This window comes from Epithele typhae (genome assembly GCF_022376455.1).
Source record: "Epithele typhae strain CBS 203.58 chromosome Unknown BXZ73scaffold_19, whole genome shotgun sequence".
Lineage (NCBI taxonomy): Eukaryota > Fungi > Basidiomycota > Agaricomycetes > Polyporales > Epitheliaceae > Epithele > Epithele typhae.
Genome location: NW_025954210.1, coordinates 18,700 through 33,857, shown reverse-complemented (window position 1 = coordinate 33,857; position 15,158 = coordinate 18,700). Strand labels below are relative to the sequence as shown.

Sequence of the window (15,158 nt, the reverse complement as noted above, 5' to 3'; positions counted from 1 at the left end):
GGATACGTATGCTCCTCGGACCCATCTTCCGGCATTGCTCCCAGGCTTTAGACACACCGAAGCGCGTGTGAGTCACCCCCTCACAGCGCTGCTGACCTCGTATAAATGCTCTAGGCCGTCGAGAGAAAGCAAAACCCTCATCCTCTCATGCGTTTTCTTCTCCTTTCTGCTCTCGTTGCCACGGCCGCGTCCGCGAGTCTTGACGCCTTCGCACTTCGCGACGGTGTCGATGATTCCCTGCCGACAGTCGTGCTTGACGCAGCAACCTTCGTCGGCACATCGGGGGGGACGGTGGTGAAGTATCTCGGCATCCCGTTTGCAGAACCTCCGTGAGTTTGTGCTGGTCTTCTGTCTGCCCAGTTGTCGCTGAAGATGAATGTGTGTCACAGGATCGGTGATCTTCGCCTCCGTGCCCCTCGGTCCATCTCTGGATATACGGGGACGGTCAACGCCACGGCTTTTGGGAATCGGTGCTTCCAGCAAACATTCCCGAATCTCACGCTCCCCGAGAATGTGCCATCGGCTGTCAGCCAACTCTTGAACCAGACCCGACCGCCAATTCCTCAAAGCGAAAATTGTGAGTATCTCGCGCTGTCTAAGTGGTTTAGCAGTATATTGACCGAACTAGGTCTCAATCTAAACGTCATAGTCCCGGGCAACACCACCACGGGTTCTAAGCTTCCTGTTGCAGTTGTATGTTTTCACGCTATTCGTCGTTCTTCCTCCTGCTGAACGTCTCACCGTAGTGGATCTATGGCGGCGGGTTTATGATTGGGTCCAACGCTGAGTGTGTTCTCATGATGTCTGCACGACCTCTCCATGTGCTAACTTTGTATATAGCTTGCCTGGTGAAAACGTCGTCGCTCGCTCCATAGAACTTGGACACCCCATCATCTATGTCGCGATGAACTACAGGCTGTCCGCCTTCGGGTTCCTCGGCGGAAAAGAAGTGAAGGAAGCCGGCGTCGGGAACCTTGGTCTCCTCGATCGTGAGTAACCTCCGCTGCCTCCCATGCGTGGCATCCTAATCAGGATCCTCGCAGAGCTCGAAGCACTCAAGTGGGTGCAGAAGTACATTTCGGCGTTTGGCGGCGATCCGGACAAGGTCATGATGTGCGCCACATTTGCTCTTCCATAGGACACACGCTGATGCCTCTTGCAGATGGGGAGAAAGCGCGGGTTCGATCTCGGTCGCGCAGCACATGCTCGCGAACAACGGTGACCCACAGGGATTGTTCCGCGCTGCTTTCTTGGAGTCGAACGTTGCTTCTCCAGTGGGAGAAATAGATGTTCCCATTGCCCAAAGCGCGTACGACACCGTCATCTATGAGACCGGGTGTGCGGATGCCGCAGACACTCTCGCGTGCCTGCGTGAGGTCCCGGCCGCGATGCTCAAAGCAGCCATGGATATGACACCGACGTTTTTGTCTTTTGACGTGCGTATGGAGTGATCAGTATCCATCCGTGCGCAAATGCTAACTTCTACGAACAGCAATTGCTCAGCCCGTATGTCCCGCGCGCGGATGGCGGGTACGTCGCGCAGCCGCCCCAGCATCAGCTGCTTTCTGGGGCCATCGCGAACATCCCATTCGTCGCCGGTGAGTGTGTCCTCTTTATGCGTCATCTTTTCTGACTGTTGGCTCAGGTAACGACAAAGACGAAGGCACCTTGTTTTCGCTCCCTACCCTCTTCAATGTGACGTACGTTTTCCATCCTCTGTACTTTGTGTCCTGGCATACATCTGACCGCTGTCTAGCACCGAAGAGGAGCTCATCAATTACCTCCAGACCGAGTACTTCAACCACACCTCGCGCGCGGCTGTCGCCCACGCGGTCGCGCAGTACCCCGCAGACCCGGCCGCTGGCTCTCCGTTCGACACGGGCGCGAACTTCACGTTCTCGCCAGAATACAAGCGGATGGCCGCGATCCAGGGCGACTACTTCTTCCAGGGCCCGCGCCGGCTGTTCATGCAACAGCTCGCCGGTCGTCAACCGGTGTTCGGCTACTGTGAGCAGCCTTCAGCGCGTTTCGTCCCGTACTTGCCCTGATCAGCGTCGGTTGGGGGGATCACAGTGAATGAAGCGGACCAGGTCGAGGGGCTCGGAGCGGTGCGTTTCGCCTCGCTGTCATCGCTGCGCTCTCACTGACGGAACGCGCGTTAGGAGCACGGTGCGGAGTTGGTGAGCGTGTACTTCGGGGGCGCGTTGGGCGACTACCTCATCCGCTTCGCTGCGACGCTGGACCCGAACGGCGATGGCGCTACCACGTGGCCGCAGTACACCACGGAGAACCCTGCGCTGCTCACGCTGTCGGACTCTGAGCCGCAGCTGAGTATCACGCTGGACTCGTACCGCGCAAAGGGGATAGCGCTCCTCACTCAGCTCGGCCTAGCTGATCCTATGTAATTCTGGAGCCCTGTGTTTGCGGTAGCAGGTAAGTACAGGCTCGTGCTCAAATTCAATTCGGTGGGGAGACACCAAATCCAGTGTGCACCATGGTCGCAGGGTGAGCGCCGGGCATTCTGGGCATCTCGGAGAATACGAACCCAAGTCTAGTAGACACCATAACCGTTCATGGCTGGTATCTGTACCATATTCCGCTGCACCGAAGAGGCTTTGCTTGCGCAGCCACACTGCTGTGTCGAACATCAGCATTTGACTCCGCAGATGATCCTCCCACACCGGCACTTTAGACCGTTCCGTGAAGATTGGCCGATCGTGCTCGCGGAAACGATTATGTAAGGGTAAAGTTGTAGGCTAACGGTGGAATTTGTAATGGTTGCACTAGGTACTGCTGCCGTACAAGTTTGCTTTATGAGTTTCGACGCTCCAGGGTTCGGCCGTCGCAGATAGTGTTGTCTCCATTTCACACTTTTAATTGTGATTCCATGCATAATGGGAGTCGTCGAATCAGAAAAATGCTTGCGCTGAAAGATGTTGACACTGCAATCACCAGGTATCGACAGCGACTGATGCAATGCCAGTGTTCAGAATGAATGCTTGCAATAATGTTTAAATGACGATGAGTTGAATATGTGGCGCCGTAATAACCCATAGCTAGACTTCCTCCACGAACGCCGTGCGCCACATGAAACGCTAGAGTGTGGGGAAACAGCATGGAGTTGCTGGGACTGCCGGTGGAGCTGAGGTGGACCATCTGTCAACGAGGCTGTCAATCAATGTTAGTTATCTCCCTTGGGCGGTGTTCTGACTCCTGACGCTGGCTACAAAGCCGTTGTCTGTATCTTCTTCTTGTCTCTCATCATCTTCTGCGAAGATTCCCTCCTATTTGCGTTCGCGATGTCCTCATCCTCACGCGCACGAACTTTGAGTCGCACGGCTTATATCCTCTGCAGTACGTCTGGTAACGTTTGCACAGTATGTACTTCTCAACCAAACTATCTCAGGCGGTTTTTCCTCTCCATCCGTGAGCGGGTTCAAGCAGCGTCCGGCACGCTCCTCGCCGCGGGCTCCCTCTCCCTCTGCAGCTCTGTTGGCTCTGTTAACACTCGCTCTCGTCCCGACATCCCTCGCAGCGACACCCTTCACTGCTATCGAACCACCAAATCCCCTTCAATGCGGGCCCTGTCACTTCAATGTCACAGGCGGGAACCCCCCCTTCTCGCTCGACGTCCTCCTGCGTCCCAACGCCGCCAATCCCGGGCCTTCAGTCTTTAGTAGACCTTCGCTGATGGGGAGGTCGTGGCGGTTCACGATCCCAGAGCCCGCCGGGACGCCTCTCCTGGCCACCTTCACCGACGCCACCGGGGAGAAGGCGGCCGTGAACATTACCGTCAGGGCCAGTAGCTTCACAGACTGTCTTCTCTCCTCGCAGTCATCCGCCGCGTCGGGCTCGGTGAGCGCCTCCACGACGACATCGCTTGACCCCACGGCGATGGTGCCCAGCGACCCTGCCAGTGCATCTGTGGGCGCGGCGAGCAGCGGCAAGAAGGGACTGGGCGTCGCAGCAGGAGTGGGAATCGCGCTGGGAGCGCTAACGCTCTTGGCCGGGCTAGTGGGGCTGCTCTGGCTCAGACGGAGGCGCGCGCGTGCGCGGAGCGACCGGGAGATGTTGCAGGGTGCGTCGTCTGAGCCTCCGAGTCTGCGTTCTGGGCCGGGATACTGAGGATGGCGGTCCTGCTTTGCAGCTGCGGCGCCGAACCGGTACTCGCTGTCCACACCGTACTATGTCGTGGAGTACGATGCGATCCCGCGGCCGTCGATGGCGAAAGACAGCGCGCACCGCCCCGAATCGCAGCATGCCGCATCGCATCCGGCATCTTCATACGAGCCCTCGGCGTCTTCGGGCAGTGGTGTAGGGCATTCTGATGCGGCCAGGTTGTCTGGGATGCAAGATCGATCTAGCACGCCGCAGGAGGAAGACGGGGGTGTACGCATAGCGGGAGGACCACCTGGCATTTCGCCGTCGCAGGAAGATGTCGAAGGAGACACGGTTACTTTGCCACCGCCATATCAGATTTATTAAATGACTTCTCAGCGATTACGGCTGTTCATAGTGTACGAATCAGCAGAGGTCCTGCCTACACGTGCTAATACGTTTTCTCTTGACCGCAACGTCCGTCGTGTGTGTATTCACGACGAGGCTCGAGTTCGGTACCTGGCGAGCGGGGGGCTGGCGTCGAAGGGAACGGGCGGGTGCGTGGCGAAGAGGGCGGCACTGTCCCATCGTCGCGGAGTGCCGCAGTGCCACTGCGCGAGCTTCGCCGCGGGGACATCACCCTGCATGGGGTCGCCAGCGGAAACGCCGTCAAGGTAGGAGATCGGACGGCGCTGTGCACCGCGGGTTGTCGACTCCGGAGAGGCGCAGTTGCGCCGGAAGCTCGTGCCGGGGCCGGAGGGGTGTCCGCCCAGTGTTAGGAATGAGGAGGGGGGTGTAAAGCACGCACTGGACGGTGTAGGGGCCGGTAGGAGATCCGGAAAGGACCGAGGCCGGTACCCGCGCAGCCTTTGCGCGGCACACTGTGCGGTCGTGGAGGAAGCGCACGATTAAGACTGTAATACGTGCGATGATGCCAGCAACGATGCCGACGATCAGAGGCGTGCACGAGGGAGATGAAGACGAGGACTCTCTAAGACGGCGTGGATATAGACGACGAAGAGGCGGTGTTCCATCTGCATATCTCAGTGGGCACCCGGCAAGCACTATTGGAGGTAGCTAGTAAGCTGAGCATGGTCGAGATGATAGCGTTGACGTCGAGAGTTTCGTCCTATTTGAGAAACCGTGGCTCGTGTTGGAACCATGCACTAGAGCCGTCATACCGTATGCACGTTGTTTGCAAGTGGCCATGGTGCCCTTCTACCATGAGAGTACGTTCTAGATAGGAATGCCCCCGGTGTCACGGCGCCAGGACTGGCCGCCCCCGACGATGTCGTCAGCGCGGCGCCAAGATTGACCACCACCGACGATGTCCTCCTCGACACGGCGCCAAGATTGACCGGGACCGCCGCCGATATCCTCGCTGGTGCCGGCTGGAACACGGGGGATGACGGACGCCGCGGCAGCTGGGAGCGAAGCAATCAATTGCTGTGAGAAGAGGCGGAAAAGCTCTAGATACTAACCGTTAACGAGCGCGAGCGCGATGACGATGGAGAGCTTCATGGCCGAGGTCCAACTGAGCCGAGGGTGATACGTCAGTGTGGCGCCAAGGTCTGAGGCGACTGGAGATGGTCGCACGATGTGAAGATGGTTTCTGGGAACGACGGGCGAAAACGGAGAACGAGTTTGGAGTACCAATAGTAGCGAGACGGGTCCTCTTATATGCTCATTGCGGGTAGGCAGCATCTGATCCGCCGCTGGCCGCCTGGGCTGGAGGATTTCACATCGTCTCGCTAGGAGAGTGCCTCGAGCCGTCGATTTCACCGTCGATTTCACCGTAAAGTCAAATGGAGAAGACTGGCTTGTACGCTGAAAGAGAGAGTGAGCGCGCGCAAGAGCCGAGGGAAGACGAGCACCCACTGGTGGGATTTCCAAAGTAGCACAGTCGCCGAATAATCTGAGGTAGTCTGTGGCTGGCGATTTGATATCTGCGACTGTTAACGCACGGCCATCGGCGGGTTGTGAATTGAGTTGCGTTATGCCTCGGCGAACTCGACCAATTGGTGGACCGGCCATCGTGTGCTAGAACATCGACAATTCGCTTCAAAACAGCATCAGTGCCTTACAGTTGTATGACTCGGTCAGGCGAGGGGCGGTAACTGTGAAAATGGGGAGGATGTCTGAGGGACGTGGATGACTCGCCGGTATGCCGTTGAACACTCGAGTGCATCAGTGTCGATAAATGCTGCCGAGTACTTGCAAAATAGAAAGAGCGAAAGCGGAGCGCGACATGCAGCGCGAGTAGACGTAGTTGGATGGCACCTCGTGTGTTCATCAAGCGACCTGCAAATAGTGACTGAGAACTGCCGTCATCGCGAAGGCCCTACTTGCCCGCCGCGCTCCTCGCGCTCACGCCTTCCGCGCGCCTCTCGCCCGAGCAGCACGCCTACGTTGCGGCCCTCCTGCCCTTCATGACCCGTCCCTCTGCCTCCTCTCCTCGGTCCTGCTCTTTACGCAGCACATGCGCTTATTCTGAGAGCGCACCCTCGCGATATCCTTCCCTCTCAACCAACACTTGTGTTTAGAGGACTATACAAGATTGTTCTCGGCGAGTCGCAAGGCGCCATGGTCTACTATCAGCATGCTATCCTTCCCTTTGCGTCTCTTCGAGGCCACGCAGCACGAAACAATGGGCAGCGTACCGCTCAAAATTGGAGAAATCCAAGGTCTCTGCATACACGTGCAGGCTTTGCGTGGCCGCAAGATCGCCCTTTGCAAGTGCTCTTACAACGCCGTTGCGGGGAAGTAGCAGAGGCCGATGCATGTATATGACTGACAGTAAAAGGACAACATGGTGGGAGGCAGTAGCGACTGCAGGCTAGTGAGGACCATATCACATCATAATACTTCGGTGACTCACGTTATCCGTGATAGGAGCGTGACGGTGTCATGCCAACTCGCAGGCGCTAAGCGCCAACTGTGCTTCTCTCCCAGCTGTTCGTCGCATTCCGGAACTCTGCCCATCTGTCCCTCGCCATCCTACACCCGAAATACATCAAGATGTACGCTCCGCAGTCCAAACCTCTGCTCACCTTGCCTGGGCTGTCCAAAAGCTTATTACCTGAAGAGAGAGCCGCTCTTCTAGTTCGGCTGGTATTACTCGGCGAAGACTCTTGGAGCCCGTCTGCGTTACGGTACAAGACATCTACATTGCCCACCATCCGCTGATGTACTGCGGTCGGCCGAAGAGCCGGGGTGCCACACGATTTGTTCGACGTCAACCCATCACTGCGCTCATAGCTCAACCGGGCCTTATTTGCTGCTGCTCAGCCTTCAGCTTCCTCGCTGGGTGCTCGTTGCTGGGATCCCTGCCATCGCCTCCTGCGTCCCCCGTTAGTAAAACCGGCTCCGCATGAAGGCTCTCGTTCTTGAGGCAGGCAGGTTGTCCCTCTTCTCTTGCTTTTCTCCACCCGCCACGCAAGTCTCCGCCGCTGCATCCCCGCACTCGCCTTTAGTTGTTCTGTACGCGCGGACGAACCTGGATCGGTCTACAACGTCCGAAACTGGCATGACATATGGGGAGCCCAGCGCGGGACTACGACACCACCGTGCCCATCGTGGCCGCGGTCTTCACAGTGACCCTCGCGCTCGGCATGTGCTACGTTACGTACCTCCGAATCCGCCGCACCCGCCCTAGCGTACGGACCGGGATCCCCTCCCGATACGAGAAGGACGCTCATGTCCCCGCCCGGAAAGGTACGTCTCGGCCTGTCCCGTCCCCATCCCCACAAAGCTCATCGCACCACGGACGGCAGGCGTCCTGCGCCGGCCTCGCCGCGACGACTCGAGCGACGCGCCTCAACACTGCAGTTTCAAGCTCTTCGCCGCCGCCTGCAGGCTGGAAGCGGGATCTGGGATTGCATACGGCACCGTCCCTGGCCCGAACGACCCGCTCGTCCCGAACCGCCCGCATGCGGTCCACATTCTGGAGCGCGCACTCCCGTGCCTCCCGCCTGAGGCGTTCGATTCAGACTCGCCCCCGCCGACGCCCCCACCGCGGATCCCGCCCCAGGTGCTCACGCGCTCCCGTCTGAATCTGTCCAGCTTTGGGCTCGACCGGGAGGGCGGCGCGGACGCGCACGGATCTCCGACGCGCGGGACGGCGCCGCTCCGCGAGCGCGGCGATAGCCTCGAAGATGGCGAAGGCGCGGTCGACGAAGAGTCCGGAGCCGGGTCCCCGTGCGGCGCGCGCCCGACGTCACCGGCACCCCCGGTGTCGCTGCCCCCGGTGTCGCCCACGGACTCGGCGTACGCGTACGGCGACGACGCGGCGTCGATCGCGACCGTGTCGACCCTCCCGCCGTTGTACCGCGCCCGGCTCTCCGTGCCCGACCTGCAGCAGTACCCGCTCCCGGCGCCGACGATCGAGGAGCTCGCGCGGCTCCCGCTCTCCTTCCCGATCCCCATGCCCGTCCTGCCGCCGACGGCGCTCGAGAGGCCGAGTCGACGGTCGCGCGTGCCCAGCGCGCAGCTCGCCGCGGATCCGGATCAGTACTCGACGATGACGACCACGACCACGACGGCTACCTCGACAATCGCGGGCGCGGCGCAGACCCCGTTGAGTGCGGGCGAGGAGCGGGCGCACAGATGGAGCACATGGAGCTCGGTGGGAAGGCGGAGGCGGAGGCGGTCGGTCGACGGCGGGGTGCGGTTGGACGGAGGAAGGCCTGGGTCGGGGATGCTGGTCAGTCCTGCGTACGAGGCTCAGGAGGAGACCGTTGGGGGGATGTCGAACAGGCCGCCGTCGTATCATGAGGGCGAGGAGGGGACTGCTGGGCAGCTGACGGTGAGTGGTGGTTCGTGACTCGTGTGATCAAGCTGGCGTTTGTCTTCTGTGTTTTCCGTGTACTGGAGTTGCGATCTTTCTGTGTAGCATAATCCTACGTAAGCTGTACTTACGACGTACTAGTATTTTATCTGCTGCGCCGTGGCGTACTGCGCAGACGTGCAATCAGTCCAAACTTAGCACAACAACTTGCTGTGGGCGTTTCCGTGCTTCAAGACAGCGTGCATCCCAGTACTCAAAGTCGAGCTCGGACTTGCAAAAAGGGTGGCGTAGAGCCCAGACCCGTGTACATGCGGGCTCTGCGGCGCCACCGTCGTTACTGGTATCAGACCTGAGACGTATTGTAGCTTTTGGCCGAGCGCAGGCTGCGTTTGCAATGCGCGAGCGAGTCGACATGAAATGGCCACAATTGCGACATACCGCGCTTGGGTCTCCATAACGACCAGCTGCACGTACAGGCAGTGCGGGCAGGTCCTCGCCACAAGCGCAGGCTAAGCGCGAGCAGCCTGGCATGAGGAAATCCGGCCTTGCATGGACATGGGGAGCGGGCGACAATGGCCGCTCGAGGCTCGCGGAATGGCGGAGATTGGCACATGGGATGAGCCGCGAGGGATGTGTACGGAGAATCCACTGGAGACGCGTCCGGTCTCCAGGCGTGGGCGCGGCGTGGGCGCTGGGCGCTGCCACCCGACCACCGCCGGCGGGTACGAGCCTGCGACGGCGCTTTGCCTCCGCCCACCTCCTCCTCCCTCCCCACTCCATCTATGCGAACGTAGTCGGCCCCTGCGCACCCAGCCCCGTCGTCCGCCTCTCCCCCGACCGCCTTTCCTTCCCAAAACACCACGCTCCTTTCTCGCCCGCCCGTCCGCAGTCATGGGCAATTTTATGTCCTCCGTGGCGTTCAAGTACCTCCCCGTCATCATCGTCGGCGCCGTGCTCGTGATCATCCTCGGCCTCGCCATCATCTACGTCTGCTGGCGCACCCCCAAACGCGTCGGCGAGAAGACGGACGGGAGTGGCAGGAACAGTGAGTAACCCGTCATTTCCTCTCGTGCCGTGTACCGATCCTCCCTCGCCCACCCCCATCCACCCCCGTCAACGCCCCCGCCCCCGCCCCGCGCAGCGAAAGACTACTACTCCTCCGCCCGCTATGCCGCGATGGCCCCCTCCTCATCCTGGTCCGACATCGAGCGCGGCGGCCCCGGGCCCTCCCGCTTCGTCCCGCAACACCCACCCCCGATGCCGACCGTCTACCGCGGGCCGGAACCGCTCCCCGACAACGCGAGCGGGCCCCTCTCACCAGACGGCCCCCGCGTCCCCCAGCAGGTCTACGCCCCCTCGCGCCTGAACCCGAACGCCGGGCCGTCGAGGAGCGGGAGCGGGAGCTCGAGCCCCGCCGCAAGCTATCCCCCGAGCCCGAGCCCCCGACAAAGCACGGTGCTGCCCCCGCTGCTGGCGCCACCGCCGCCGCCCAAGGCGGGTGACGCACCTGCACCCGCGCAGCAGGCGTTCGGGGCGCATGCGGCGCGGTCAGGCGCTGCGGGTCCCTCGCAACAGGCCGACGACGACCGGTGGCGGGACGAGAAGGCGGGGCCACCGCCGGAACCCGCGGCCGCGGCGCAGCAGAGACAGAGCGCGGACGAGAGGTCGCTGTACAGTAACCCGGGGGAGTGAATGGCTCCGGGGTTTGGATCGATCCTCCTTTGCTTTCGATTTTCGAGACGACTAGACGGACTGGACTGCACAGGTGCACGAGCACGGACTCGCGCCGGGTCCCGGACATTCGCACCGTGAGTGCTCGAGTAGTTTACCAGCACCACTTACCCACCACCATCACCACCCCTTCGCATCCATCGAGCGCATCCCCATACACATACTATTCCCCTCTGCCGTACTGCTGACCGGTGCCCGGCGTGCATACGTTATTTACTTGTGTGCCGGGAGCTGCGTCTCTCGGCCGTGTATAGAGCAATTGCAGCATTAGCATGAGAACCCACCCCGTTCCGTGCGTATGTCTCCCTCGGGTGCACGTCAGACCGCAGGCGGGAAGACGTCCGTCGGAGCGTGACCGCTGCTCTGTCTGCGGTGTTTGAGGCAGGCGTAGATGGGCTGATGAACGGGCAATGTCTCGGGGCCGCGCTGCAGCTTGTTGGTTTGATTGTTCGATTCCCGTTCAATGCTCTTGAGGACCCCACCCCTGATGCGCGAGATATTTTGGGAGCGGCACGAGTCGGGGACAGGGCTCTAGAGCGCGGACGGCAGGCACTGTTACAGACCCGGCCGGCGCTGACGGCGGGATGGGGAATAAGGATGTATGTTACAGGGTCTCCGTGGCATGCGGAGCTATGGAGGTGCGAAGGAGAGCAAAGGCGAATGAAAGAGAGAGTCCCAGGAACTGAAAGGGCGAATGAAAGTGAAAGTCCCGGAGACGGCATATGCAGAATGGCGTGGAAGAGCGAAATAGACCAAAGTGGACCATGCGAACCGGCACAGACGAAGAGTTAGTGGAAAGCTATGCGAGGAGGAAGAACAGAAGGGAAAGGAAAAGGAAAAAGAAAGTGAAGATGACGACGGGCGGGTAGGAAGGAGGGAGTCTATGCGCACCCGTCGAGCAATAAGCACGGAATAACTTACGACGCAGCTATCGTACACCCCGTCCACTTAATCCTCGAACACCGAGTGCCCATCCTCGCTCCGCGCGTACCCCAGCTCGGACCGCGCGCCGTAGCTCCCGCCGTACGCCTCGACCCCAGCACCCTGTCCGTGCCCGTGCCCGGCCTCCGAGCGAGCGCGCCCGTGGCTCTCCCGCACGCCCGACCGCGACCGTGCCCGCTCGCGCAGCCCCCCGCCCGTGCCGTCGATAGAGCGCATCGACGCCGCGCCAGGCGCGCGCTTCGTGAGCTTCCTGCGCACGGACACGCTCCGCTCCCTCCCTCCGTCTCGTTCCCGTCCCCGTCCTCGCGCGGCGTCGAAGGACCGCCCGCGCGCGAGCTCGGACCGCTGCTCTGCTTGTGGTGCGTGTGAGCGCGGGTGTGGGTGTGGATGCGTGTGCGCGTGGTCGGGACCCCACGCGGGCCACTCGACGATCCCGGCGCCGAGCAGGCCCGACGGCGGGGTGCCGGTGAACGTGAACTGGGAGGAGGCGACCGAGTTGGCGCGGCGGCGACGGGCGACGCCCGAGACGGAGATGGTGCCGACGCTGGAGAGGTGGGACGGCGCGGGGGACGCGGGCGCGGACGCGAACGGGTCCGAGTCGTCGAACGGAAAGGGGAGCGCGGAGCGCAGCGGGGAGGGGAGCTGCAGGTCAGGCGGGAGATGGGTGAGAACAGGGAGGGAGAGCGCGGGGTGCGCGCGGCGCGCGGAGTGGGAGGGTGTGGAGGTTGAGGCGGAGGAAGGAGAACCGTGGGAGTGGGGAGCGCGGCTGGAGGAGGAGGCGGAGGGGAGACCAGGGGGAGGGGAGGATGAGTGGGGGAAGAAGGTCGCGCGGAGCGGGCTGGGTGCCTGTGGCGAGGGCGGCGCGGCGGAGAGGTGGGAGAGCGAGCGCGAGCGCTGGACGGGCGACGCGGGGCGCGCGCGCGGCAAAGGCACAGGGGAGTCATTCACGAGGGAGTTGTGTGGGTTCGGGGGAACAGAGCCGTTTGTGCGTGCGGTCGTCGACGTCGAAGCGGTCGCGTCCGAGGGCGCCTCACTTCCACTGAAGCTGATGATCGAGTCTGGATCGCGCGGGTCCTCCAGCTTAGGTTCGGAGTGCGGCGGTGGATGGGTAAGGTCATCGAAGGAGAATGTAGGGAGGGTGGTTTGAAGGAGCGGATGCTCAGATGCGAGCGCGGTTTGTGACGACGCCGTGGTGACTGTGAACAGCTTTTGCTGGAGCTGGAAGATGTTATCACCCTCTTCCAGACTCTTGTCACTCGCAGCGGCACGCGACGTCGACCCTGAGGCAGCCGAGGCCCATGCATGCGTGAGGAGAAAGTGCTCAGAAGGAAGTAGTAAGAACGCACTCTTGCGCCGCGCAGGTAGACTGGTCAACGGCGGGTTTGTATGACCCGCTTGTACGGAGGTCGACCCGCGCGGGGCCCCACGACTCTGCTCGCGTCGTCTCCGATGGCGGCGGCAGAGCACAAAGGTGAGGACTGCTGCGAGGGCGAGGACGAGGGCAAGGGCCGCAACGCCGATAATCACTGCAAGGCGGACAGTAGGGGTGAAGACCATCATGCGCAGGCGCAGGCGCAGGCCATGTGCTATTGCGAGTGCTGGCCAGCCGAGACGCGCAAGGGCGAAAGAGGAAGGTAGGAAAGAGAGTGGGGCAGGAGAGGCAAGCGAGCCCAGACGGGAAGAGGGCAAGCAAAAGGTGAGCGGGGAGGGGCGCGGAGACGAGGGCGGGTGCCGGCATTCATACAAACGCAGCTTGTAGCAGAATGACACCGCGTGGTCGCAAAGCGGGGGCGGTAGTCGCTGCGCGACGCGATATCATCGCTGGGGTGGGAAGAAGGGGGGAGAGAAGTCGGGCATGACAGCGAACGGGCGCGATCATGATGGTCCAGGAGTCAGGACGGTGCTGCCGGAGTTGGTGGGCGGGATGGAGGTGGAGGAACGGGAGTGGGGAGCTGGGCAGCGCACGTCCGACGTCAATCGCGTTCGCGCCGCACCCGCGGAAGATGGCGTCGGGGCGGGTTCAATGGTCTCGACTGGACTTCAGGCGGGGCCACGACAGTTCTCGGCGTAGGTGCTCGGCTGAGACCTGTGAGGCGTGTCAAAGGAGGCGCAGTGGACGGACATGTCAAACGGACCCATGACGTGCCTGCTTGCGGGGAGAGCGCGGGAGGAGGATAATGAACGGACATCAACATCACCTTCGTCCCAGCAACAGGTTATCGCCAGCGGCAGGCGGCCCGGACTTTATGTCGACGCATCACAACTCAATCTCTAGTGTGCAAGTCCTCAGTGCACGAGCGAGAGGGAGCACTGTCTCACCTCAGGCTGAAGCATTCGCCTCAAGTTATGCTGTGAAGCTGGCTGGCGTTATGCAAGCACTGTCGCGGCGACTAGCGTCGGGGGATTGTTGCGACCCGCGAATCGGGGTGGACGAAGAGGAGGTGGACACCGACCTGGGCGTGTACGCTCTCATTATAGCGTATTCTTCCCACGGCAATCTTACGTATTCCCGCCCGGTCGGGCGTCTCGGCGCTACCTCTCGGAACGCTCCCTGTTGGGCTCGCCCTCTCCGCTATGCAGACGGTGGGCGCACCGTTGGGCTTTCTCACACCGTTACATTAGAGCAACATCTATCGTCAGATAACACGGAAGCTCTCCCCTTGTGCGACCGCGCACAGACTTGGTCGTGAACTTACCGCCCGTTTTGTCTACCCGGTGGCAATGCATTCAACGTGATACTCTTTTCAGTGATTCGCTCCCGTACCAAGGGGTTTTTTCGATAAACTTGTCACAACCCTCTTCTCATGCTTGCTCGAGGCATCCAACCTGAGCGCGGACGCAGTTCGTCTTCTTCTCTCTGCACTCCTTCTCGCCGCGCTGACGACACCACCGTTGTAACGCAATGGTTTCTCCTTCTTAGCTTCCGAGTGTCTGATGCATTTTCGGTTTCATCCAAGGTGTACGATGCCCTGTGTTTAGTGTCCACAGTTTCTGACGCCCCGCAAACGCCGCGCGCCCGTACAGCGTTCCTCGTGCCGAGGATGCGAAGCTCCACAAAGTGCGCAATGTCTCTGTGGCGTCGCCGACTCGTTCGTCGTGCCCACGTCTGCTCCCCGGCTCGACGTACTCCCGCGCTAACGGCAGTCTGCAACTGGCGCGATGGCAGCGTGCCATGCTCGCGCGCGGTCCGGTCGGGGACGCTGCGGGTCGCCGGCGGCGGGCGGTGACCCCGCCGGCCATGTTGGTCCCTCGCGGATGAGTGTAGTGGGCGTAGTGGGGACAATGCACGCTTAAGCTGTCGTGGTAAGTCCATTTGGGGAATCTTACGGGAGGGTGCTCATGCCGATTGTTGATTTCGGATGCGAAGGTCCTCGGAGGAGCACGCGCATAGGATCTGTCGGAGGTGCTTTAAGTGTCGACTGTTTCTCGGCACTCCTAATGCGTGTCTCCATTTAAGCACGTGCATTTATACGACCGCGTATGGGAACGAAGAACTCCTCAGAACACGCTCGCCGCGAAACGGGCCCTGCACTCAAGGCAGCATCTCAAGCTGGCACTCACGGCATCGAACTGGATCCTCGCTCTAGGCTCGACGACCGCC

At 61.2% G+C, this 15,158-nt stretch overlaps 3 protein-coding genes across 3 annotated transcripts; 2 read left to right on the top strand and 1 right to left on the bottom strand.

Annotated features, from left to right (window-relative positions):
• Window positions 1-147: 147 nt before the first annotated feature.
• On the top strand, window positions 148-2,405 carry BXZ73DRAFT_76939 (carotenoid ester lipase; the record flags this gene model as incomplete). Its single annotated transcript, XM_048022545.1, has 12 exons — window positions 148-329; window positions 390-577; window positions 629-693; window positions 747-787; window positions 841-989; window positions 1,044-1,113; window positions 1,163-1,436; window positions 1,493-1,598; window positions 1,646-1,700; window positions 1,757-2,007; window positions 2,074-2,108; window positions 2,163-2,405. 12 exons carry the CDS (start codon window positions 148-150, stop codon window positions 2,403-2,405), a joined length of 1,659 nt encoding a protein of 552 aa, XP_047878563.1.
• A 1,182-nt stretch (window positions 2,406-3,587) lies between these two features.
• BXZ73DRAFT_76938 (uncharacterized protein) lies at window positions 3,588-5,619 on the bottom strand (the record flags this gene model as incomplete). Its single annotated transcript, XM_048022544.1, has 6 exons — window positions 3,588-4,170; window positions 4,243-4,360; window positions 4,618-4,739; window positions 4,907-5,012; window positions 5,415-5,522; window positions 5,580-5,619. The coding sequence occupies 6 exons, from the start codon at window positions 5,617-5,619 to the stop codon at window positions 3,588-3,590; spliced, it is 1,077 nt and encodes a 358-aa protein (XP_047878562.1).
• A 1,849-nt stretch (window positions 5,620-7,468) lies between these two features.
• On the top strand, window positions 7,469-13,628 carry BXZ73DRAFT_76937 (uncharacterized protein; the record flags this gene model as incomplete). Its single annotated transcript, XM_048022543.1, has 13 exons — window positions 7,469-7,578; window positions 7,640-7,812; window positions 7,872-8,902; window positions 8,990-9,000; window positions 9,026-9,096; window positions 9,361-9,606; window positions 9,774-9,929; window positions 10,026-10,572; window positions 10,650-10,692; window positions 10,997-11,214; window positions 11,744-12,665; window positions 12,923-13,191; window positions 13,343-13,628. 13 exons carry the CDS (start codon window positions 7,469-7,471, stop codon window positions 13,626-13,628), a joined length of 4,083 nt encoding a protein of 1,360 aa, XP_047878561.1.
• Between the last annotated feature and the right edge of the window lie 1,530 nt (window positions 13,629-15,158).